Here is a 26,619-nt window from a genome sequence, read left to right on the forward strand (position 1 = left end):
TTTCAAAGGCTGGAGCATTACTGCCCTGGCTTGTTCGATGGTGAATGTGAACGGGCTGGCAAGTTCATTCGAGGATTGAGGGAAGGACTCCGACCTAGGGTCCTCACCAGCATACCCTCAACCTTCTCTGCGGCAGTTGCGGCTGCCACCCTTCTAAATGAAGATTGGGAGCGCTCTAAGAGCACCCAGGCCAACAAGCCACCTGTTGCAGGTTGAGAGTAGAAGAAGACCCCTTCTGGCGGCCAAGCCAAGCAGCCGCTCTTTTTTATAAAAAGAGAAGGAGGAAGGAGGCAGGCTCCTCCTCACAGCGTCAGCACCCTCAGGGCAACCCTCAAATTAGGCAACAAGCTAGTGATGCTTGCCCCCAATGCTCATGACCCCATCCTGGGCAAGCATGCCCTCGTGAGACCGGTGGATGCTTGTATTGTGGCAAGATGGGCCACTACATCCATGAATGCCTCAAAAAGGCGATCAATGATCTCAGGCGAAACAATGGAGCACATATGTTTTCTCGACCACCGCAACAACCACAACAGCTGCAATCCAGCAGTCAGAAGAAGACGCCATGACGCCTCTACACCACCACAATCGAGCAGTTGACCAAGGGCGAGCTCGTGCAAGGTACCATTCTGGTTGCTAATCAAGCAGCTTTTGTACTCTTTGACTGTAGTGTCACTTATTCCTTTATTTTCGTAAAGTTTGTTGAACACTTGCACTTACTTGTTAGTTCTTTGAACAATGTTCTCGACATGTATAATCCAATTGGGAAGAACACAGTTTGTGCGACCTACGTACCAGCTCTGAATGTAGTCTTAGTCGATCGGCACTTGCCCGCTCGTGCTATCCTACTTGAGATGACAGAATTAGACATTATCTTAGACATGGATTGGTTGCACAAGTACCATGCCAAAATCTTTTGTCAGGATAGTAGAATTGTCTTGTCTCCACCAGGGATGCCTAAGGTAGAATTCAAGATCGTGAGACCGGTTCGAGCTAGCAAGATAATGTTTTCGCTAAAAGCGCAAAACTACCTAAGAAGGGGATGCACTATCTTTTTAGTCTGTGTCATCCAGTCTGAGTCATTGCAAGTTTCGATCAGAGATTTGGAGGTTGTGCGTGATTTTCTAGACGTCTTCCCATAGGAGTTGTCAGGACTTACCCCTCCTCATGAAGTGGAATTCAACATCGAGTTGCTACCGGGTACCATGCCGATTTCTAAAGCTCCATACCGAATGGCCCCAGCTGAGCTCGAGGAGCTCAAGAAGCAATTGCAGGAGTTGATGGATTTGAGTTTCATTCGCCCCAGTGTCTCACCCTGGGGAGCTCCTGTCCTATTCGTTAAAAAGAAGGGTGGATTGTTGCGATTGTGAATTGATTATTGAATGCTAAATCAGGCCATAATAAAGAATAAGTATTTGTTGCCTCACATCGAGGATCTTTTCGATCAGCTAAGAAAGGCTAGGGTATTCTCTAAAATCGACCTTAGATTTGGGTACCATCAACTCAGAATTAAGGAAGATGATATCTCCAAAACAACTTTTTGAACTAGGTATGGGCATTACGAGTTTACTGTCATGCCTTTCGGACTCACCAATGCTCCTGCAGCCTTCATGGACCTCATGAACCGTGTGTTCAAACCCTTTTTGGACACCTTCGTAATCGTGTTCATCGATGACATCCTGGTGTACTCGGAGACCTAAGATCAACATCGCGAACACCTGATTATAATTTTAGAGACCCTGCGGAAGGAGTGTTTGTTCGCTAAGTTCTCTAAGAGTGAGTTTTGGCTCAAGGAGGTTATGTTTTTGGGGCATGTTATATCCAAGAAAGAAGTATCCGTAGATCCCTCCAAGGTGGAGGCCGTACTAAGTTGGCAACAACCGAGGAATGTTTGTGACATCAGAAGTTTTCTTGGATTAGCTGGATATTATCGAAGATTTATCCAGGACTTTTCCAAAATCTCTCTACCTATAACAAAACCGCTAAAGAAGGAGGCTAAGTTCATATGGGACGATACGTGCAAAAACAGTTTTCAGATGTTAAAGGAGCGAATTACTACCGCTCCTATCTTGGCCTTGCCTTCAGGACAAGGCGGCTTCGTGATCTATATGGATGCTTTAGGAACAAACTTAGGATGCGTCCTAATGCAAAATGGGAAAGTAATCTCCTATGCCTCGCGCCAACTCAAAATCCATGAGAAGAATTACCCGACCCACGATTTGGAGTTAGCATCCGTGGTCTTCGCTTTGAAGATATGGCGACACTATTTATACGAGGAACAGTTCGAGGCTTTCACGCATCACAAAAGCCTTAAGTACTTATTCTCGCAGAAAGAGTTGAACATTGGACAACGACGTTGCTTAGAATTCTTAAAGAATTACAATTTTACCATTTCCTACCATCCAGGAAAGGCAAACGTCGTGGCTGACGCTCTTAGCCGCAAGGCTTCCTGTGTTTCTTTCAATCTATTATACGCTGGTTAGAAGCTTTTTGAGGATTTGGTTTCTTTGAAACCATTTGCGGTCATGAAACATTCTATCAGACTTTCCAGCCTAGTGGCCCAACTTGAGCTTTTAGAAAAGATTGTTGATGGGCAAAGGATTGATACGCAATATGTAAAGCTGAAGGCTCAAGCACAACAACTCGATACCCCCTTTTGTCTGAAGGAAGAAGGAAGCATATGGTATAAGAATCATCTTTGGGTCCCAAACGATCCTGTTTTGAGAGACGAGGTTCTCGAGGAGGCCCACAAGTCCAGATACACGATCCACTCGGGAGGCACAAAAATGTCCAAAGACCTGCAGCGATGTTATTGATGGAACAGAATGAAGCAAGATGTGGCTGAATATATCGCCAAGTGTTTGACTTGTCAACAGATTAAGATCGAGCATCAACGACCAGGCAGAGTGATGCAGCAGATAGAAATCCCACAATGAAAATGGGAAGACATCACTATGGACTTTATCGTCGGTTTGCCAAGGACTCGAAGAAAGCATGATGCGATTTGGGTGATCGTCAACCGACTCACCAAATCAGCACATTTCCTCCCTATCCGCCTCAGTCAGTCACTCGACAGTCTGGCAGACCTCTACATTCAGGAGATTGTAAGATTGCATGGTGTTCCAGTGTCCATCATCTCTGACCGCGACCCAAGGTTCACCTCAAGGTTTTGGGGGCAATTACAGTTGGCTTTAGGTACAAAATTGAAGTTTAGCACCGCTTTCCACCCTTAGACCGACGGGCAGTCTGAATGCACGATTTAGACTTTGGAAGACATGCTACGTGCATGCATGATAGATTGGAAGGGAGAATGTGATTCTCATACCAGTCTGGCAGAATTCGTGTACAACAACAGTTATCACGCTAGCATCAGGATGGCCCCTTACGAGGCCTTGTACGGGAAGCCTTGTTGATCACCTCTTTACTGGGATGAGGTTGGCAAGCGAAGATTGGATTCTTCTGTAGTATTACAACACTACACTTAGCAAGTTCAGTTGATTCGAGAACGACTTCGTAGTGTCCAGAGCCAGCAAAAAAGTTATGCAGATCGACGTCGTCGAGAGCTCACCTTCTCGATGGGAAATATGGTTTTTGTTAAGGTATCTCTCATAAAAAGTGTTTTTCGATTCGAGAAAAAGGGGAAGCTAAGTCTCAGATTCGTCGGACCATTCGAGATCCTATATCAAATTGGTGAAGCAGCTTACCGTGTGGCTTTACCTCCTCAATACGCTTAGATCCATAATGTCTTTCACGTATCCATGTTGAGGAAATATGTGCACGACCCGTCACACATCATCCATTATGATGATGTAGACATTCAGAAGGATTTATCTTTCGAGGAAAGACCTGTCAAGATCATTGATCATCGGGATCAAGTACTTAGGTTAAAGATGATATCCCTTGTCAAGGTGCGTTGGCAACACCATGAGATAAAAGAATGTACTTGGGAGCTAGACTCTGATATTAGGGAGAAATACTCTGACTTGTACTTTGAACGATAAATTCAATTTAATTTTGAGGATAAAATTATTTTAAGGAGGGTAGGATATAAAACCCAGTTAAAAAAAAATTGGGACCCGGGTCAGGTCTGGACCCGACCCGGATCCATACCTGAGCCATCCCTGCCCATCGAAAGGGCTTTCAGGGGTTGGCCGTGGGTGACACACAGGGGGTTGCTCGCCCCCTGTGATGCTATAAAAGGGCGAGAGGGGAGGGCTTACAAGCCTCTCCCGCGATCCCCTGACTCTCTCTTATCTCTTGTCTCTCCCCCTCTGTCTCTTCTCTCCCTCCCCGACTCCATCTCTCTCTCTCTTGTCACTGAACCGACGCCAGCGAGCCCCTCTCCATCGAGGCAGTTCGCCAGCCTCCCTCCCTCAGGCAGCCCAGGTAATCCCCTTCTCCTCTTGTTCCCCCCTTTCTTCCTTTGGGTTCGTCGGAAGGCCGACAGGTGGCTAGTGGCCCCTTACGTGCCTTCTTCTTCCCATTTCCGTCAGGCAAGGGGCTCTGCCCCTTTGCCTTGGTCTCTTTTAGCAGGCAGGGGGCGGAGCCCCCTGCCCTTTTTACTATTCCGGCAGGGGCCATCGGCCCCTGCCCTTCTCTTTCAGGTAGAGGCTGATGGCCCCTACCCTTCCCCTAAAAAAGAAGCAGGAGACTTTGGCTCCTGCCTCCTCTTCCGAGGGCCGCAGGTGGGCATTTGGCCCCTGCGACCCCCTCTCTCTCTCGTTTTGCCTTCTGACAGGCCAACAGAAGGGGGTGGGAAGCCCCCTTCTATTCAAGGTAGAACTGCTGGCAAGGGCCTTTGGCCCTTGCCTCGTGATTCTTCAGGACTCGGCAGGGGCCAAGTACCCCTGCCTCGCCTTTTAGAAAACCGACAGGGGCCAAAGGTCCCTGCTAGCCTCCCCAAAGAGAAGGCAGGAGCCTTTGGCCCCTGTCGCTCGAATATGTCCGACGGACAGTAGAAATAAGCTTTTGCCTGATCTTTGTTTCATTTTCAATTAAGATTCATGCTAATATTGTACTCTTGCAGTGTTACGCAACAGAGCCCATCCGCGCTCCGCGAACCGAACCGACGATTACCTACGCTCGTAGGCAACCTCTTTCTCGCAATACCCTGAGGTAGGAGAAATTACACAAGGACTTAAATTACTAAACCTAGCTTTAATAATTAAAGACCAAAAGAAAAAAAATATATATTTATATACGTAAATGTATATAAGTGTGCTTTTAGCTCAAGGACGCGGTTTCGCGATCCTTGTCCTTTATTTACGCATTTTCTTGCTTTTTGTCTTTAATTTGCCATCGCGCTTTGCGCCCAGGCTTTTGCTTTCACATTTCCTGCTTTCTGTCTTTAGCTCAAGGTTGCAGTTTTGCGATCATTGTCCTTTGCTTTCACATTACTTGTTTTATGTTTGTCGTCGCGCTTTGCGCCCAGGCCCTTGCATTTTTTTTTCATTACTGTATTGTTTTCACCTTGCTATCACACACATTATCCTGTAGTATTTCTTCATACGGAGTTTCATAAATTCAAACTTATGAAGCATGCGTAGGCTTGCACCTCTCTCGCTCCTGCGATTAAGAAATAGCAAGGTTTAAAATTTGCAACCTCAATGGATGAAAGGAGTCCTTTTATATCGAACATACGATTTTGCAAACAATGTTGGTTTTGAAGCATCACAGTGGGACATCCTGAATCAAGCATTCGGAAGGAGTAGTTCCTCTACTCTAGTTCGCTTTTCTGACATAGCTCGAGATTACCCAACATCTGGGACTCGAGCAAGCTTGTGAGCATAATTTTCTCATGTGAAATCCACATTCACCATTTATCGTTATCAGTGTCAAAATTTGTGTTGCATGTTGACACTACGATAACGAATATGAGATTCGACAAAATCACATGCCATAAGTTGGCATATGAATCACATGCCATAAGTTGGCATATGATATTGGTCATTTCAAAAGTGTATAGTGATGACATTATATCTTTGCAAATTATGTTGTTGAGGTTCCTATTGAGGACCTAGAACTCTTCCTCGTAACGTGCTCATAGACATGCATGGCATGCGAGTAATACGATGGATGTTTGAGATGATCATTCGACCTCAACCAGTGCTATGAGTACATTGGTAAACCACATTACAAATTGATTGATTTTCGCCTTCAGAGGTAAGATGCTTGATTGGGTCAAAATACTAGAGCATGTAAAATGAGTCGTTGGTTAAGTAATCCCTGACACACCCATTCGTTTCTTGTTGTCTGTCAAGGGAGAGGACGGATTGATACACACACTTCGATGGACAGGTTGTTAACAACCATTCTACTAGCAAAGACTTGGTGTCCCCAGTCATCAGAGTTAGGGGATGAGACTACCAGATATTATCCTAGGTGGTAGATCTTTTGGACTTCTGCAGAAGTAGGATGCATCCGTAGCCACGAACACCTTTGGGGAATCCTCTCTCGGCTAACGGTCGTCCCCTTAGGAACGGACTCAACTAGCTATTCGGGTTATTTAAAATACATAGAATAATAGACGCTCGAACTAGTCTCAGTTGTTTCTACGAATCACGTCTGCGCGTACCCGCATGCCAGTTAATGATGAAACATAAAGTAACTTGTGCACTCTACCTAATAAGCATAGAATTGTTGTTTTGCTTAATGCTCAGTGATTTTCAATTCATTGTTAAATGCTTTGATATAATTTGTAGCATGTGCTAGTTAGACTTTCACACATGCTAGTAAACTGCTCATGTTAATTCAATAACTACTTGGTTACTCATCATGCATAATTAATTGTTTATGCTTCTTTCAGACATTTCTGTCTACTTGTGTACCTACTAGTTTTTCATAAAACTAACCAATTTTATGGGTACAAGTGATGATTAGGTACTCAGCAGACGATGTCGCGATTGCGAGATGTCCTCAGGATCCATTGTTTCCACTGACAACTTTTGTTTTGGTCGTTTTGGGTTTTGTTACAAGTTTCTTAGAGAAATCCAAATTTTGTACAAACTTGAAATTGTTTATAATATAAATGATTTCATCTGGACATTTACAAGTTATGCCTTTATCTTTTATGCTCTTTTAGCTAACATGCCCAAGATTGTCGACTTGACCTCTTTTCTTTTAAAGAAATGGTTTCGCTGATTTTATAAATAAACTCTGAAAAGAAAAAAGGATTTTCTAGCCTTTAAACTGTTTTCAAAAGGTTTACAAGTTCAAATTTTTGGGGCGTTACATGGTCTTTGACCATTCTTCTTTGGGGCGATTTTAATCCAAGATCAACCAATGATTGACCCATTTATGAACCTTGGCCCAACCTTAATATCTATTTAAATCCATTTTGACCTTGACCCGAACTTACCCAATGTCTTTTGCATTGAGCATTTATGGTCAAATAGTTCATTAGCCGCTCATCCCTGTTGACTATAGACCATGAACCAAGTTTTGGATGCTCTTGACCTCACTAGGGTCATTTTGAACTAGGGTTATACCTTTTTTTGTATGTTAACTACAAGCCTCCCTTGTCTAGCCATTTGGGCCATTAAAGTTGACTATTTGGCCAGCGTAGGCTCTTTATTGTTAATCGTTTGGGCCATCTTACTGCCATTTATTGGCCTTGATTGCTAGTTGTTGAGTTATGGCTTATATACACCCCAACCCTTTCTCATTCTCTCCATTACTCAACTCTCCTTCCCTCTCTTCTCTTTGCACAAGCTTGCTCTATCTCTCTCTTTTCTTTCTCGTGTGCTCCTTAGAGCACTAAGCTCTCTCCCATACTCTTGTGAGTTCCATATTCTCTTATGCTCAACCTATAGGAGTTTTTCACATAGTGCTTTTTCTGTTCTCTACTCTAGTGGGTTGAGGCTTTTTTTTTTACCTAGGATCTAACTCAAGTTGAGCCTAGGGTCTATCATATAGTTGAACATAGGTCAACATAACCTACTCAAGAAGTCAAGGTGGTTTGTGTCAAAATTTTCGGTCTCAATTAGTGCATGGCATGGGCCGATCTTCATGAGAAGGCGAAAGCTCAGTTGTATCATGGGAGTGAAGTTGTGTGTATACTTATTGCGCCAAGAACTTGATTCTAAGTAGGGAAACTATCACTTAAAAGATAGTGCATGTAATGTGTGCCTTCGAAAGCTCCTGGTTCAAGTTAAGTTGCCTTAATTACTGAGTAAAATATTTTTCAACATACTATTATTATATGTCAATTATGCATACACCCTATAAGGCCTTAATATTTTGAGCATGTTCTACCCTTGCCCATAATATATTCTAAATAGTAAATGTACGGGCTCGGGACATGTAATAATAACTACAAGTGATTTAAAAAAAAAATTGTTTTTGATTTGTATAAACAAAACTTTTGTTCTTTTTTTAATTTTTCCAAATGTTAAGTGTATTTTTAAATTATAATAAAGAGTAAGGTGCCATCTTAGAAAAGAAATAATATCTAACTTTTCCAATATGGTATGGCACTTTGGGTAATACTTCATTACATGTTAAATCTCATTTAGAGACAAGAGAGGACATGTCTAGTTTGTAAGTGGGACACCATGGCGATGAAACAAGATTTTTATATTCATGAGCTTTGTAAGAGATGGAAGCCCTCTATTAACCCGATCTTCTCTGCGTTGCCAAACAACGTGTTCCTGGTGCATTTTTCATTGCAAGATCATTTGAGGTCGGTTTCAAAAAGAGGACTATGGAGGGTTTTTGGTAATATTTTACTTATGAAAAGTTGGGATAGACGTGACATGCCTAAATTTTAGGGTTTAAGGTTTATTCTGGTATGGAACAGAGTGCATGATCTTCTACCTACTTATTGATGCAATGATGTTTTCTACTTGATAACAAATGCGCTGGATGAAAAGCTAGTTGTTGTTGATGATAGGACCTTTGTCCAAGCTCGCTTGCATTTTGCTAGGATCTTTGTGAAAGTTTGATCTCATTTAGAGATCCTTGATTCGATCCCTATTGTTTTGGACAGGTTTTATAAGGGTGACCTTCATATTGAAGTTGAATCCGACACACACTATTGTGAGGTATGTAAGGTAAGATTGCATGCCACTATAAGTTGTGTGAGCAAGAATCCAGCATCCATTATGCTTGGTCTTAGCAGAGGGTGGCAGCAGCATAAGCACAAAGCCAAAAAGGTATAGGTTTCAAAAGTCTCATCTGAAAATCATAATTCTTTTAAGACTCTTGGGGTTCAGGAAGAGGAAGAGGTTATTGTTTTTAATGGCGCTTCTCAGCCTAAGAAACAACATATTTCTTCTACTGCCCAAGACATCAATAGCCCATCTTCTCTTTCTTCTGTGCCTATGCATCGCACTATGGATGATACCATTGATAATACCTTTTTTGGTAATCTTTTTTATTCTGTCCCCGCTTCTTCTCATGGCTTTTGTCATCTTAAAAAGCAAGAGGTTCAGATAATGACTAAGGTTTGCAACATGAGTTATTTGTGTGACCTTCCTTCATTACCTTCAAACATGGTCTTCAGACCATTACTTAAGGGGCTCAGTGTACCTTTATACAGACGCTTTGGGATGCCCAAGCTAGTTGCACAAGTGTTCCTTCCATGCCCCTATCAAGTTAGTACTCAAAAGTGATAAAAAGGTGCACAGGCCTAAAAGGACCGAAATTGAAATGCTAAATGTGAATTTCAAGTAATCTGCATGCGGTGTCCATAGAGAAGGTCTTCAAGATGAGCTTATTCTTCAAGTGTCATCCCCATTTTGTTGGCTCTCTCCGTATGAGTGACATTTTCTAATGTAATCACCATGTCATCCTGAATGATTTCTTATAGCTTATAATTGTTTAGTGACTTTTCGTCACTTCGTGATGTAATTCTTCTAATTCGAATTAAATCTATGAAATATTTTTCCGTAGAAAAAAAAAAACGAAATGATCTCCTTGTTTCAATCTACATATTATAAACAGTGTCCAGTTGCTTTAGTTGTTCTTAAGTCTTACGTTTTTAAATTTAGCTAAAGAAAAATTAAAGATATATCTGTAACATTAATCTTCCTTTTTTCAAGTTATCATACAATGTCTAAAATTGTGACAAAAAATTACTGTGTTTTATAACTATTCACAGAATGACATAGTACTTGAAACAACAATTTTTTTTTGAAAGGCAAGCTGGGGTTAGGCCGACCCTCACCAGTTACACAACATACCATTGAGTTTTGCACTTGCAACCTCCCAACACACGGTGGTGTGCACTAACAGCTCCTACCAAACAAGAGGAGCCCCCTTTGGTCTTGAGACAACATTTTAAGTAATACACTAAAAAGGTGATTTTTTTCCAAAAAAAAAACTTCAAAAGTAGATGTAGTCTATATCATGAATCAGCAGTTGGAAAGTCGTGGTCAGTGTGGGCTTGTGGACAGGATGGTGTTAGACACTTTCGGTTCAATCACGTTCAGATTATAAGAGTTTCAAAATCTTGCAATGCAATTGCTAAAATGTGGCTTTATTGGCTGTAACTAATAGTTCTATATGGAAAGATAGCCACCCGGCTGGTTTCCAAGTGGGCCTCATTCATTTTAATCATTCTTTTTATTCAATTCAACAGGTAAGGGTGTGCCAAACCTTAGTTTTTTATCTAAAAATGAAAAAGGAGATTCTTTGGATAACTGGAGAAAACTTATTTAGTCACTTAGTTTATTGGCGTGAAGCCTCAAGTCCTCCTTGCTTATAGAGTACACCCAGCTTCAAATTCGCAGCAAAAGATGCTCATATGTAGTTTTTAAGTTCTTATCCTCTATTAAGACACTTATAACTCGAAGAAACTGCACTTGGCACTAAGACCTGATCGCACTTGGCTCAGCCTGCCATTCCTATGGTTATCATGCTGGTGGCATAAAACTTCTAAGATAAGGCCCCCACCCCTGGGTTCCATGCTAGGTGTCAGCTTGCGCAGAGAGGTGACACCTGTGAAAATCAAACTTTGTACACCAAAAATAAAATAAAAATCAAACTTTAACTACCTATCTAGCAGCTAAAGGCCGGCAACCTCCCTTAAACTTATGTCACAGGGACATGTCATTTTTGGCTACATGTTGTTGGTGACACAACCTGACACTGTCACACACGCTGATAATATGGATCCGTATAGATGTTGTTTTGTTGTTTTAATAAACTTTTTACTTTTAAATAATATTTCAATAGAATCATTTTTTAAATCCATGACCTCATGTTTAATTCTAAAAAAAAAAATACACCTCAGTGTCGAGCCTGCATCGCGTGTCCTTGTGTCCTAAATTTGTGACATGAAAGCAAACAAACAAGTCCTCCGCACTGCACCCTCCTACTAAAAAGAATGGTAAACCAATTCCAATATGGAAAGAATGGAATTACCATTTACCAACCTCTGTAATAGCTTAACATGTCATATCAATCACGGACTTTGGAGTGCGAATCAGACCCTATTGGGGACGAGGGTATCGATGAAAAGTACTAAAATACCCTCCATTCTCTCAACTTGTGGAGGGAACCTTGTAGAGAGTTGTAGAGAGAGAAAGAGAGACCACCAGCGGTTCGTAATACTAATATTCTCAGTCCGACAGTTACAGACACATACCTCCAATTTTCATCCCCCTCTGCTACTTTTCATTGGCTATTATAATATCATGATTTTACTCTTATTCCGTCCTCTCCCTCTACTACTGTTCATTGGTTATTATATCAGGTAGTTTTACTCTCTCTCTCTCATTTTAGTCCGGAAATCTATAACATCGATTTCCGAGGAGACTCATCACTACGCCCATTTCTTCCTTGCTAGTCTCTTTCTCTCTCTAAAAAGATTTCTCTTTTAGAAAGAAAAGATTGGTTTGCTCCCATACATATGCTGATACAGCCGTGTGCATGTACTGGTGAGGGATCGATGAGGAAGGGGTGAGGGATCGGAAATGGATGCCATACGAAAGCAGGCCACCAAGCTAAGAGAGCAAGTTGCCAAGCAACAGCAGGTTTTCTTTCCCCTTTTCTCTTTGCTTTTTTTCTTTTTTCTTCCTTTTTCCTTTTTGCGAGGAATGGAAGAGGCGTGGTCCAGGGGAAGAGGGTGGTGCCATAGTGGTGGTTTTGATCAAAGATCAAATATTTGCTGTTTTCATTTGATTGGTTTTGATTAAAGATCAAACATTTGCTGTTTTCATTAATTGGGTTGGTCCAATCTGTTGTGCTTGGCACATATGCTTATCATTCCCAAACAAGACTTGGTTTTCTTATAGTTGGTGGCATGATTGTTCCTTCATTTTTCCTTTTCTTTTTTTGTTTACTTAAACGCCGCATATTTAATTAAGGGAGATTTGGCTGCGATTTTGAAGTTTGATCTTTTTTCTATTTATAAATTGAGAAGTAATGAAATGTAGGAAGGTATGTAGTTTGTGCTGCTGATATAGAGATAGTGTGTGAAGCCATGAATTCAATTTCATGGGAATATTTCACATAAATTGTTATGGATTGTGTGCCCAATGCTACAGTCTCTGGTTGTCCGGTTGAGATGCATCAGATAAACTATTTGCCTGTCCCTTGCAGATGATCTTCGACCCGCTTAAACATTTACGTAGTTAGAGCTTGGAATGACTATTGAAGCGCTTTTTCTTATGATTTCATGATAGAAGGAATTGTTTATCGGTCGTCAATGGATTTTCTACAAGCTTATCTTACTAGACTGCGCTTTTTTTCTGCAGATATGTCTGTAGTTGAGGAACTGTTGAGTGGTTGTGAGTGGATTGTCTACAAGTGTATATTAAGACTATGCCTTTATTTGCATCGTTGTCTTTAGTTAAGGAATTCTTGATTGATTGTGAATGGTGTCTTCTACAAGCTTATATTACAAGGCTACACCTTTGTTTGTAGTGATGACTGCAGTTGAGGGCTCCCTTCTCTTTATGGAACCTGCAGATGGGGTTTTCTGTGGAAGATTACATTGTTCATAGTTCATGCTATTTTAATTTATGAATAATGATAAACAGAAGTCATCAAATTAGTAAAGGGGAATCAGTTTTTCTAGGACGAGTGATCCAACTCTTTGACTTTTATATTTGAGATGAATTCATGGAAAATGTTCGTACTTGCAGTGCCACAGAATGCAAGACTAGAATGGTGAAGCACACTAGACTGTGTTGGATTTTCGTAAACCCCTGGGAATTGTTCCTAAACTGGAGATCAGCGTGCATATTTTGGAGAAAATTGCATACTTTGAAACCACAGTGTGTCATATATAAAGAACAATAATGGTATAATTGAGCTGAGCTCTTGCAAACATTCATAGGAGCTTATGTGGGCGTGCCACTTTGATTTCTTACGAGTGATGGACCGCAATTGTTGTTTAATCTTTGGAAGATTCATATCAATAAAACTCTGAAAGATAGGATGCTTTGCTGACCTTATGGCTATTTTTTGACTTGGATTTGCCCTTATCATGTTCTTCCTGTAATTTCGGTCTTCACCTTGATGTGGACAGATCAGGACAGCCATCATTTTCCACAGTTGCTTGCAAATAGACCAAGGGAAATGATTGACAGTACAAAAGGTGAAAAAACAAGATCATCATCAACTAGGAGAATGTTAGTACCTCTTGCTTGGTCCACCTCCTAGTGGTCAATGAGATCATGGTTTGGGAAAAGGCAAGTAGTATACACAAACAATCCATGATGCCAATTGACCACTATAATCCTACAAACATTTGTCTGCTTAGGGAAGATCTGGGATTTGAACTGTCTTGACCAAGTCTTATAGCACCTGGATCTTATTGGAAGACCCATTTTTTGTCAACAGATAGTAAATCACACAGATCCTGGTTTTCCAAATCCAATTCATATTGTAATCATTGTATGATCAGTGGAGTATCCTCCATGTTTTACAATATATGGATATTGGTAAAAGTGGTGCTTTGTGCTATGCAAGGGGAAATAGGCTCCTAGGTATGGTGTGTGATGGCATCTAATACTAGCAGTCAAACTCCTTTCCAGTCTTTTAACAGTTTATGGTGTATACTGGCATTTAATACTAGCAGTCAGACTCTTTTCTGTAATAAAATGGTGGTCTTCAACAAATGCACAAATAACTCACAAACAAGTGTCTATTGGAGACACTACAAGCATGACCCTTGAAAGGGTATAAAGGGAAGAACACTTGAAAAATAAATAATACTTTATTCATGAACAAAATGCTTAAGAAGCATAGTTCTTTACATTGAAGGGGTTCACCCCTATATATACAAAAAAATGGGAGAGAGAGGAGAGCTCATTTTGAGCTCTCCAAAAAGAGACGTTGGATTCCAACGTCTCTTAATATAGCTGTTGGACTACAGTCCAACAACATTTATTATTATAGCTGTTGGACTATAGTCCAACAACATTTATTATAGTTGTTGGACTACAGTCCAACAGATCAAAATATCTAGTTTCTATTGAACTAGATGCTAAAAAAGAAAATAAAAAAATAGAAAAATAAAATAATAAAAGAAAATATAATAATATTAAATAATATATATATATATATATATTGCAGTTTACATTTTAACACTCCCCTTCAAACTTACGGTACAATGAGCGAAAGTTTGTCTAAGAGGAAGTGAAATCTGGGAGCAGCGAGAGGCTTGGTGAAGAAGTCTGCTAATTGATATTCTGATGTAACATATGGCAGATCAATGGTTTCATGTAAGTATTTCTCTCTGACATAGTGACAGTCCATCTCAATGTGTTTAGTGCGCTCATGGAATGTCTGGTTGCTTGCAATGTAGATCGCACTTTTGTTGTCACAACACATCTTTGAAGCTTGCGTTGCTTTAGCTCCCATATCCGCTAGCAATCGTCTGAGCCAAACAACCTCCATAGTGGTGGTTGCCATGGCTCTGTATTCAGCTTCGGTGGAGGAAAGAGAGACTTTCTGCTGCTTCTTGCACCTCCACGAAATTAAGGTTTCACCTAGGAACACACAAAAACCAGTAGTTGAGTGTTTATTATTGGGATCACCTCTCCAGTCAGCATCAGTATATGCAATTAAATTTAATGAAGATGAAGCAGACAAGAAGAGTCCTCGTGAAAGAGAGGATTTTAAGTATCTAATAATACGCAAAATCGCTCCCATGTGCACGGAGGTGGGAGCATGCTGAAACTGACTGACTGTATGAACCGCATGAGTTATATCTGGCCTAGTAATGGAAAGATAAGAAAGAGCTCCAACAAGTTGTCTATAAGGAGTAGGATCATCAAGAAGTTCTCCATCATCAATTTTCATTTTAACATTGACAACTTCTGGAGTGTCTACTTTCTTATCATCTGTAATTCCAGACCTGAAAACGATATCAAGAGCAAATTTAGATTGAGATATCAAATACCCCCGAGGGGAATAAGCAACTTCAATGCCTAAAAAATATCTTAATAAACCTAAGTCAGTCATTTCAAAGTGAGTTTTAAGAAGAGATTTGATATTTGCAACTCCCTGTTTGTCGCCTCCGGTGATGATCATATCGTCCACATAGAGAAGAAGAATAATGATGCCTGCATCAGATTTCTTAACAAACAAAGCAGTGTCAGGTAAACAAGGTTGAAAACCAATATCAAGCATAACATGACTAAATCGGTCATACCAGGCTTTTGGAGCCTGTTTAAGACCATAAAGAGTTTTTTCTAGACGAAGAGCTTTACCCTTAGGGATACTAATACCAGGTGGGGCTTCCATGTATACTTCTTCAACGAGATTCCCATTCAGGAAAGCATTTTTTATATCTAATTGAAAGATAGGCCATGTTCTAATGGAGGCCAAGGCTATTAAAGTTCTAACAGTGGTCATACGGGCCACAGGAGCAAATGTTTCTTCATAATCGATGCCATACTCTTGGGCATATCCTTTTGCTACTAAACGGGCCTTATATCTTTCCAGGGTCCCATCACTTTTGGTTTTGACTTTGTATACCCACCTACAACCTATAGGTTTCTTACCCGGAGGAATATCTTGTATCGTCCAAGTATTGGCCTTTTCTAGTGCATCCAATTCTATTTTCATGGCTTCTATCCATTCTATATGATTTTTTGCTTGAGAATAGGATGATGGTTCAACATATGATTGTATTAATGTAATGGCGGCCCTATACGTGGGTGAAAAAGATTCATAAGACACAAATTTTTCTGGAGGTTTAGAGATTCTAGACGTTCTTCTAGGTGAGACTTCAGAGTATTTTTGTAATGCACATGGAAGATTTTGCTCTCTACGTCTTGAATATTGTAGACTAACATCCCTATGGATTTGCTCTTCATTATCATAATTTTCAACAACAATAGGACTTTGATCATTGTCAAGGTCACATCCAACATCACATTCATTTGATTTTGAAGTTGGATCAATTAAAAACGAGTATTCAGTGACATCCTTGGATTTTTCAAATTCAAAGAAGCTTTCTTTTTCCAAAAAAGATACATTTCTTGACACATATAATTTGTCATTTTGAAAATCGAAACACCTGTAGCCTTTTTGATTATCAGCATATCCTAAAAAGGCACATGGGATTGCACGAGAAGAGAGTTTATCATTTCTGTTGGTGAAAACAAAACATTTGCATCCAAAGACTCTTAATCTAGAATAATCTGGAGTTAAATTAACAAGCTTTTCTATTGGAGTTGTATTCTTTAATGAGGAAGATGGCATCCTATTAATGAGGTAGGTGGCAGTTAGGACCGCTTCAGCCCAAAAACTTTTTGGAACTTGATTTGCAATTAGCAATGTCCTAGTAGTTTCCATAATGTGCCGATGTTTGCGTTCGGCTAGGCCATTCTGTTGTGGAGTGTGTGGACATGATCTTTGATGTGTAATACCATGTAAATTGAGATAGTCTTTGAATTCGTTGGACATAAATTCTCCCCCTGAATCAGTGCGAAAAACAGAAATATCATTTTGAAACTTATTTTTAACCATTTTATGAAATATTTGGAAGTTAGCAAAGACATCAGATTTATATTTAAGAAAATAAATCCAAGTATGTCTAGAAAAGTCATCAACAAAAATGACATAATATGTATAACCACCTTTGGAAATAACTGGTGCGGGGCCCCAAACATCCGAATGTATTAACTCAAGTGGTCGTGAGGAAACAAAAGTTCTACTAAGAAATGGTAACCTTTTCATTTTGCCAAGAATGCAGTCTTTACAAGAAAAATTTTCAGAATTACAAAATTTTTCCAAACTTGGAAAATATTGAATTTTAGACATATGAGGATGGCCAAGCCTTTTGTGCCATAAATCCAATTCTAATTTCTGAATATTATAACAAAATGCATTCTTGGGTAATTCCAAAAAGTCCATGTAATAAAGTCCTCCTTCTCTATGGCCTTCCCCAATCAGCTTCCCTGACTGGCGATCCTGTACCCAACAACCATGAGAAGAGAAGGAGATATTACATCCATAATAAGATATTTGCGAGACAGATAAGAGATTCAAATTAAGTTTAGGGATATATCTAACTTCTGGGATAAAAAATCTTTTGGATTTTTGAAGATTTTCAAAACATCCTATTCCTTTTACTTCGAGAGATGTGCCATCGGCTGTAAAAACCTTTGACACACTTGAGTTATTTTTAAGACATTCGGATAGACTATTAACATTTGGGGTCATATGAAAAGAAGCACCAGAATCTAAAAGCCAAGGAAAGTTACCTGGACCAGAGAAAGATGCAACTGCCGCTCCAGTTGAGGCTTCGGTTGAGGAGGATACCCCTTTGAGAAGAGGTTGAAGGATTTCCATCAGTTGAGCCATAGACACAGGTGCATCTTGATCTTTTGACTCAGATTCAACAGATGCAACTCTTTTTTCTTCTCTTCTTTTTAACTTTGGACATTGAGGCCTATAGTGCCCCGGTTCATGACAATGATGACAAATAACTTTTCTTTTATCAAAGTCGCCGTTTTGCCTTCCAAAATGAGGCGGCTTGTAAGTACGAGTATGATTCTCCGGTCTAGATACAGCTAAAACGGAGTCATCATCAACTTTTGGAGTACTTTTTCTAAGTCTATTTTCCTCCATAGTGAGCTCTTCTATAGTATCAACAATAGAAGGAATTTTTCCACGATGTAAAAGGGCTGATTTGGCGGATTCAAACTCCGGCCTTAGACCATTCACAAATTGATAGAAATGTTCCATATCGAGTTGCTTTTGGCGAAGCTCGATGTCTTCGGCACAATGCCATTTGGGCTCAAGAAGAGCCAACTCTTCCCAAAGTTCGGACAACTCATTATAATATTCTCGAATAGTTTTATCTTTTTGAGTCATTGTCCGAACTTTATCTTGTAAATTGCATACATGTGCAATATCTTTAAGGGAATACATGTTTTTGAGGTATTCCCAAGCCTTATCGGCATGCTCAAACTTAGCTAGACTAGAGCATTTTTTAATGTCAATGCTATTGATGAGCCATGACATAATTTTTGCATGCCCTATCCTCCATTCTTTCCATTTCTTTTCATAAGTGGCTAACGCCTTACTCTTCTCTTCTTCCGTTAGAGGAACCTCTTTATCACCCTCTTTCTTGGTAAGAGATAGTTTAGGTTCCAAATCGGAACCATCCACTATACCCCATAAACCTTTTCCCCAAATGTGGTGCTTCATAATCGAAACCCACATTACATAGTTAGTATCATTTAGCTTCATAGGAATGATGGTGATCTTATCATTGTCATCCATCTTTTACAAGGGTAAGAGAGGAATAAATAGGAGAGAGAGAGAAAAATAAAAAGAAAAGAAAAAATGTAGACAAAGGAATAAGAGAGGATACAAAACCAAATTTTTTTGTAGCACAAGTTCGCCTTTCTTCAAACAAATCTTCTTGAGCCAAGAACAAGGTGATGAAACACCTTTTGTAAATGTGGCACGGAAATCGAGGCGGAAGCATTTCAAGATCTAAGGATTTCGTAGCTCTGATACCATGTAATAAAATGGTGGTCTTCAACAAATGCACAAATAACTCACAAACAAGTGTCTATTGGAGACACTACAAGCATGACCCTTGAAAGGGTATAAAGGGAAGAACACTTGAAAAATAAATAATACTTTATTCATGAACAAAATGCTTAAGAAGCATAGTTCTTTACATTGAAGGGGTTCACCCCTATATATACAAAAAAATGGGAGAGAGAGGAGAGCTCATTTTGAGCTCTCAAAAAAGAGACGTTGGATTCCAACGTCTCTTAATATAGCTGTTGGACTACAGTCCAACAGCATTTATTATTATAGCTGTTGGACTATAGTCCAACAGCATTTATTATAGTTGTTGGACTACAGTCCAACAGCTACTTGCACAGTCAAGTTCCAACAGGAACTTGACTGGATCAAAATATCTAGTTTTTATTGAACTAGATGCTAAAAAAGAAAATAAAAAAATAGAAAAATAAAATAATAAAAGAAAATATAATAATATTAAATAATATATATATATATATATATATTGCAGTTTACATTTTAACATTTTCAAGTCTTAAAAGTTACAGCCAGATAGATCCTCAGAAAAGTCAAGCTTTTTTACATCATTTTATCCTCTTGGTGCAAAGTTATAACCTACTATTGAAGTTCCTTTACCCTATCCAGTGAAACCTTGAAAGCTATGGGAACCATATAATTAGTCATTTCTTTAAAAGAGGGAAATCCTGCCTTATCTCATGCATCTCCACCTATTGAAAAGTTATGCTTATAGTTGGATTTGCAACTTGTGGTTTGGTGACCTCTAATCTTAGTAAACTGTATTCTATAGTATGAATTCAGCATATTGTGCTTGCTCCTTAGGATGTCCCTGTGACGTGATTCTACCAATTGGATTCTGGATAATTGTCATAAACATACAATGGACTATGGCAACCTTTTGTTTTTGGCAAAAAAAGTGCTAATAAGAAAAAAAAAAAAGGATAAAAGAGGTAACCTAATAAGACAAACGTGTGCAGCTCCTGTGAGGTGAGAGACAACATCTACATAGAAGATGCAGCAAACAAGAACCTGTGAGTACTTGACACTGGAGCACTCGTTCTACATATATAACACTCATTTGAGATCAGCATTTAAGAGTTCAATTTATCTCCTGGTTGTACATTATATAGAACTACTGGGGAAAGGCTTGAACCGGAAGGTATGGTAACAATACCATAGGGTTTTATCCTCTTACACCCTGGGACTTTAAATAAAGTCACAAATTTTGGTTTCTTGTCATGCAACTTTTATGATTTTATTTGCATTTAAAAATTTTCTTGTATCACCTGTGGCTGCTTATTATGGGTAAGTGTAATGAAGCCTTGAGGCAAGTACAAGCATAAGCCACAAATGGCTAAACACAAGCCACAAATGGGCTCACTCTCACAAATATCATTCAAAGAGCAAAAACATAAAAAAATATAATCTTATTCACTTGAGCAAAAGCTTAAGAGAAGCTTAGCTACTATGGGGACAAGAGGTGGTCCAAAGACCATAATGCCCATGATGAAAAATAAAAAGACAATAAAAGGAAAAAATAAAGAAAAAGGAAAAATAAAAATCTGTCCCTAAAGGACAGAACCTATTACAGCCATACAAAATGCCCCTAGAGGGAAAAAACCTCTTACAAGCATATATATATATATATATATATATAACAGTAAGTAGTTGACATGGTAAGTGCTCTTGAACTCTAAAGCTTTTTATTTTTAATATTTTATGCCATAACCTTGTACAGTGCATCTAAGTTTTCTATCGATTGCACAGGCGGTTCTAAGGCAATTTGCAAGCCATGTTGGTAATGGAGCAGTGTTTTCTGATGAACTTGAGCTTCAGTGTCATGAACGTCTTGAAAGGCTTTATACATCAACAAGAGCAACAAAGGTACACTCTATGTACTTTAGTTTGTTTTTGGCTAGATGTTGTTAAAGATCATGACATTGGTAAACGTTGGTACTCTTCTTGTTGAATAGCATTTGCAAAGGGATATTGTACGAGGTGTGGAGGGTCTTGTTGCATTGAGCTTAAAGCAAATGGAAATCGGTGAGCATAGTTTCATATCTTCTGTATTTCCTATAGTTCTTCCATCCATTGCAAGACCTTCTATGACATTTCTTACCTGCAATTTTTCTTTAGCAATGAAACTTGCAGATGACTGTTGCAAATATTCAAATGAGAACCAGAATCCTGGCACTACTACCCTTGCAAGGGCTGCTCTTCACTTCGGAAATTCTCACAGTACAATGGAAAAAGAGAGGGAGAATATGCTGAGGACTCTTGGAGTTCAGGTTATTTCTTTTTGCTTTTATCACCTGGTTGTCATGCCTTTTGTTGAAATGCTGAAGGTAAACAATAATTCAGAACTGCAATGCAAGGTTGGATCCTGGCTAAATTTGCATAAAGGTTGTTGTGGGACAGAACTCCAATGAATAACATAACCAATTTAACCTTCCAAATCTAGACACTTCTCAACTTTCCTAAGTATATTAGCTAGCTGACATTGTTTCTAGTATAGGGAGTCTTTGTTGTTTTCTTGACCTTTTCTTGCACAAAAATGGCCATCAATGTCTTGGGTAGGATTCTGAATTTGAGTAAGTTGCAAAAGAAAGGATGAACTGAAGGACAAAGATGCCATTGGGTATTATTCTGAATTTGAGTAAAAGACAGGATTATTGAGTCCGAAATTAACCATATCTGAGGGATTTCAGGTTTGATGAGAAATCAGTTGGTATTGAATGTGCTGATATCAGCAAGAGACTCGAAAGATAACAAGGCAGTCACAAAGCTGTGGTTGTACCAGGCTGATGTCAGCAGCCAAACGTCTTTGGAAAAAAGTGGTGGAAAAGGTTCAGCAAATCTGAATCAAACCAGATCTGAACCTCTCTTTTTTTTCGAAAGAAGAATAAAGGATGAAAGATAAGAGGAAGAAAGAAGAATAAGATTGAGGAAAGAGAAGAAAAAACACAATGGGAGGAAAGAGGAGAAGATATTTTAAGAAGGAATGAGAACTTAGGTTGAACAGCTGTTTGGAACCTTATTTAGTGCCGATAAATCAACCTCCTGTCCTCTCACGCTTTGATAAACAAGTTAGGTTGTATAATATTTTATTCACGTATTTTTATTGCTACATTAATCATTGTGGAATGCTATTAAAGATTGCTTTCAGACTTGATTTTATAGTTTAAATACTAAATATACATACTTTTTCTTCCATTAGCAATAATAAGTTATGTTCCCTACTTATTTTTTTCTTTATTGTAGGTCTCTGATCCATTACGTGCAATGGTAATGAGTGCTCCTCTGCAGGATGCCCGCCACTTAACACGGCGGTATGATCAAATCTGGAGGGATGTTGATGCTCAGGTATGTCTTATTCTATCTGATCATGTTAGATATGTGAGGATGTGACTTTCCATAACTCTGAACTGTTTTGGGCTAACTAGGCAGCCGAAGTCGTAAGACGCCAAATGAAGTTGAGAGATTCTGGCACAAATACAGACAGCAATCTAAAGGTGCAACATGCAGAATCGAGATTGGAAGAGCTCAGATCTACATTGTCAGCGGTAGGACAAGAAGCAGTTGCTGCTATGATGTCTGTTGAAGCTCAACAACAACGGGTTACTTTTCAACATCTAATGACCATGGTATTGATCTTTAACATTGGTTGTCACTCATCACTAAATGAAAATGTGAATTTATCTTCTATTGTTTAATCTAGTTCTCATATGTTATTTTATCGCTAGTCTAGAGAATATTGTAGCTTTATTATTTTGCTTTGTTCCTTTAATGGTCAACCTATGAAAAGAAAAAAAAAAGTGAAACCTCATGTTCCTCTGCCCAGGCAGCATATGTGATTGCTTGACATCGTTGAACATTGAATTACAAGAAAGTGGCTCCTTTTCTCATAAGTATTCTCTATCTAATAATGTCATGCTAGGATGCTACAAGCTTGAATCAAATTAGTTTTCACATCTTGCTACTAACTGAACTCTAAAAGTTCATTTTCATCCAAAATTTTCTGCAGCTCATGTTCATAGAAGCTTGAGAGTGAGATATGGGAAAGTGATGAATTGAACATGGTGCATCCAATCAGACTTTTTTTTTAACACAGTTTATTGTTTCATTCTTTCTCTTTGATTCCTATTTCTCCCATTGTTCAGCAGTAATTTTTCAAGGTCGCTATTTTTAATTGTTGGAGTACATCAATGTTTAATGAGTGCGTCTGGAAATAAAAAATAGCAAGGAAAATGCTTTTGTAAAAAGTATTCTAGAATTAAAGAAACGTGCCAGAGAATGCCATATGTGTGTGTGAGTGAAAACAAGGAACTTATTCTTGTAATAAAATAAGTTGAAAGCAAAAATACAATGTGCACAAGCACAAATATAAATCCACTAAGGGATTATACGAAGACGCTACACAAGTATAAAGTGCATACAATGGCTACAAAGAGCCTAAATGTGCACAAGTACAAGTCCTCAAAGGGGCCACACAATCAAGCAATGGCAAATACACAAGATTACAAGAGACATTAATGAGCACATGCCAAAGAACACAAAAGACATAAAATAATACATTTATTAACGTAGAATGCTTAGGAAAAGCATTAGAAACAAATGGGGGGGATTTACCCCTTTATATAGGCTACATGGGTCACCATATAGTCATTGGGATGCTCCCAACATCTATAAATATAGCCGTTGGGAAGATCCCAACTGCTATATTGGACTTAGTCCAATGTACCCTCATACAAGAGGGAAAAGACAAAGAAATACAAAAAAATATAAAAAACTGTATAAAGTCAAAACTGCCCCTAATGGACAGTACATATTACATAAGTACAAATGACCAAAATGCCCCATACATGGAAAAAACCTATTACAATACTAAAACAGTTACAAAAATATAATATATATATATACACACACACTCGTATATGAATCAATGTAATGAAATATGCGGAAGTACAAAATGAGGGTCTCCGAGGGCTTACAAGATCATAAACACAAAGTGCACATGTGAATACATAAGTCCAACTAAGGGACAATACAAGAGCACAAAGGCATCCCACAAGCACTAAGTGCATTCAAGACATTAAAAAACTCAAGAGAGAACACAAAACATAAAAAATATTCATCTTATTGAGCATGAATGCTTAAGAGAAGCATTAAGAAATGAAAGGGGATAAAAGCCCCTATTTATATACATACAAGAGAGAGGGAGACTTCGATAGAGTTGTTGGATTGTTTCAACAGCTCTGTTGACTAGTCAATTCTATGTTGACTAGTAAAAAAAGTACCCAACAACTCTATTTGGTATTTGACCAAATAGTTCCTATAAAAATAGAAAATGACAAAAAGAAAATAATAAAGTAAAAGTACTAATGTGTCCCTAATGGGCACAGCCTATTACAAGGGCTGAAATAACCAAAATACCCTTAATGGGTATTTACCTATTACATCATTATAAATAAAATATATATACATATATATATATGAATATATATACATATATATATATATATGAATATATATACATATATATGAATATATATACATATATATGAATATATATATATGTATGAAAATACATATATATATATATATATATACATGTACAACTTAACAATCAATGTATTTTAACACCCTCCCTCAAACTTACAGTGCGATATACCGAAAGTTTGAAAATACAAAAAGAAACAAAAGGAAGGATCCAAGTCTTAAATGATAATTTTCACAAAATGCCTGCATCGGTTATCTTCATCTTCACGATGCATCCAAAATAGAATTTATTTCTCAACCCATAGCATCTTTAAGAACCTGCAGAGAGAACAAAACAAAAGTTTCAACTACACAAAGGAAGATATCCTAACCAAATAGTTATTAAACAAAAATGTTTTAACCCAAGAGTTAAAAAAGTAGATATGAAATACATGTATATAGTTTCAAAACAAATATATGTATTTTGAACAAGAATAACACAAATTAATTCATATATATATGAAGCGATGATGGTTAGTTTTTAAACAAAACATAGAGGTACTATAAACTTAAACAATTTTAAAAGTGAGTCAGATATGCACCTTAAGCAATAATTTTAAGATTTTAGAAACATTAGTAACAATTCAAGCAAGGTACAATAGCCATTAAGGAAATACAAGGAATATACTTCAAAATCAATTTTTAAGAATTTCTTGTTTAGACAATTATAACCATAAAAACAACATATTTTTCATAAATTCTGAACATAGTAGAATTTTGATCACTAAAATTAAAAAAACACTAATATTAGAAACACAAGAGAGTGTCTTAAAGGCTATAATGAGATACAAAGCAAAGTTGTCACATATGGACAAAAACACTTTCAATGAATATACACAATTCACTAATTGTCACAAGCAAAAATTATAAAATGTTGTCATTAACAAAATGCTTAGAAAAGCACATATTATACATAAAATATCAATAAGATATAAACAATTTTGCAATAATGTCTTAAAAGCTTGGGTAAACATTTAAAAAAGATACCACTCATTCATTACACTAAGAAAAACATGACAATATGTATATCAAATGTAAGCATGCAAAAGACTTTACAATAAACAAGAAATTAATAAAATTTATACAAAACACGCAAGACAACCAACATGAAACAAATCTAAATATCCTCAACATATATATGCAATTAAAGCATATTCAATGCACATAATAATGCATGAAAATTTTTCAATGAATAAACATTTTCCATACAGGAAAAAACAAGCAGCGGAAAGGATTAGAAAGTACATGGAGAGATTTTAAAATCCCACGTAACAAAAGAAATGATATTTGCAAATCACAACACCAATTTGGTTACCACAAACAACCACCTCTTTTGTAACGCCCTAAAATTTCAAACTTAGCGAACCTTTCAGAAAACAGACAAGTGACTAGAAAAAAATCTTTCCTCCAGAGTTTGTTTATAAAATCAGCGGAAGACTATTCTTTTGTTAAATTCAGAAAGGCAAGTTGACAACTTTGGGCACGTTAGCTAAAAGAACCAAAACTCACAAAATTCGGATATCCCAAGGAAAATCCATTACAAACCCAAAACGTCCAGGACGCGAGCTAAGAGCAGGAAGAAGAAGTCTTGAAGCCATCTTGTCATCGCGCCATCGCTCGTGGTGTACCTAATCATCACCTGTACCCATAAAATGGGTTAGTTTCGCGAAAAACTAGTAGGTGCACAAGAGAGACTACATGAAACTGAATTAAGTATATTTAATTCAGTATGCTAAGCAGTTTAAAGCATATATGCAGTTAAACAGGTAAGTAGCGCAAGCAAGCGGTGCAAATGGGTAAGTAGTGCAAGCGAGTAAGCAGTGCCAACGCGTAAGTAGTGCAAGCAGGTAAGCGGTGCAAACGGTTAAGCAGTGCAAACACGTAAGTAGTGCAAGCAGGTAAGCGGTGCAAACGCGTAAGTAGTGCAAGCAGGTAAGCGGTGCAACTATCAAAACGTAGCAAGACGATTCATTTGATCGTAAGGTATGAACTACCATGCTACAAGCTTGTTCTCGTTCCTAGAACGGAGTTTCTGCATCTAATCATTATCAGGTCATTGTTTGCCGTTCTCACTACTTCTAACAAACACTTTGTCCTGAACCACCTTAAACTATTCTCGTC

The 26,619-nt window shown here is 38.3% G+C and overlaps 1 protein-coding gene across 2 annotated transcripts in view; it reads left to right on the plus strand.

Moving 5' to 3' along the window:
• The first annotated feature begins 11,656 nt into the window (after window positions 1-11,656).
• Window positions 11,657-26,619, plus strand: part of LOC149822505 (SH3 domain-containing protein 2-like) — a 38,622-nt gene continuing 23,659 nt past the window's right edge. The window contains exons 1-7 of one of the 2 annotated variants that reach the window (XM_089981590.1): window positions 11,657-11,695; window positions 11,823-11,975; window positions 20,728-20,844; window positions 20,934-21,003; window positions 21,097-21,248; window positions 22,222-22,323; window positions 22,404-22,604. In XM_089981590.1, the coding sequence (XP_089837716.1) occupies window positions 11,916-11,975; window positions 20,728-20,844; window positions 20,934-21,003; window positions 21,097-21,248; window positions 22,222-22,323; window positions 22,404-22,604 (702 nt within the window). In that variant the 5' untranslated portion in view covers window positions 11,657-11,695; window positions 11,823-11,915. Of the gene's footprint in view, window positions 11,696-11,791; window positions 11,976-20,727; window positions 20,845-20,933; window positions 21,004-21,096; window positions 21,249-22,221; window positions 22,324-22,403; window positions 22,605-26,619 lie in introns of those variants that run through there. The other variant, XM_089981591.1, reaches the window with a different exon arrangement.

Source organism: Nuphar pumila, chromosome 11 (assembly GCF_984573655.1).
Source record: "Nuphar pumila chromosome 11, dmNupPumi1.hap1.1, whole genome shotgun sequence".
NCBI lineage: Eukaryota > Viridiplantae > Streptophyta > Magnoliopsida > Nymphaeales > Nymphaeaceae > Nuphar > Nuphar pumila.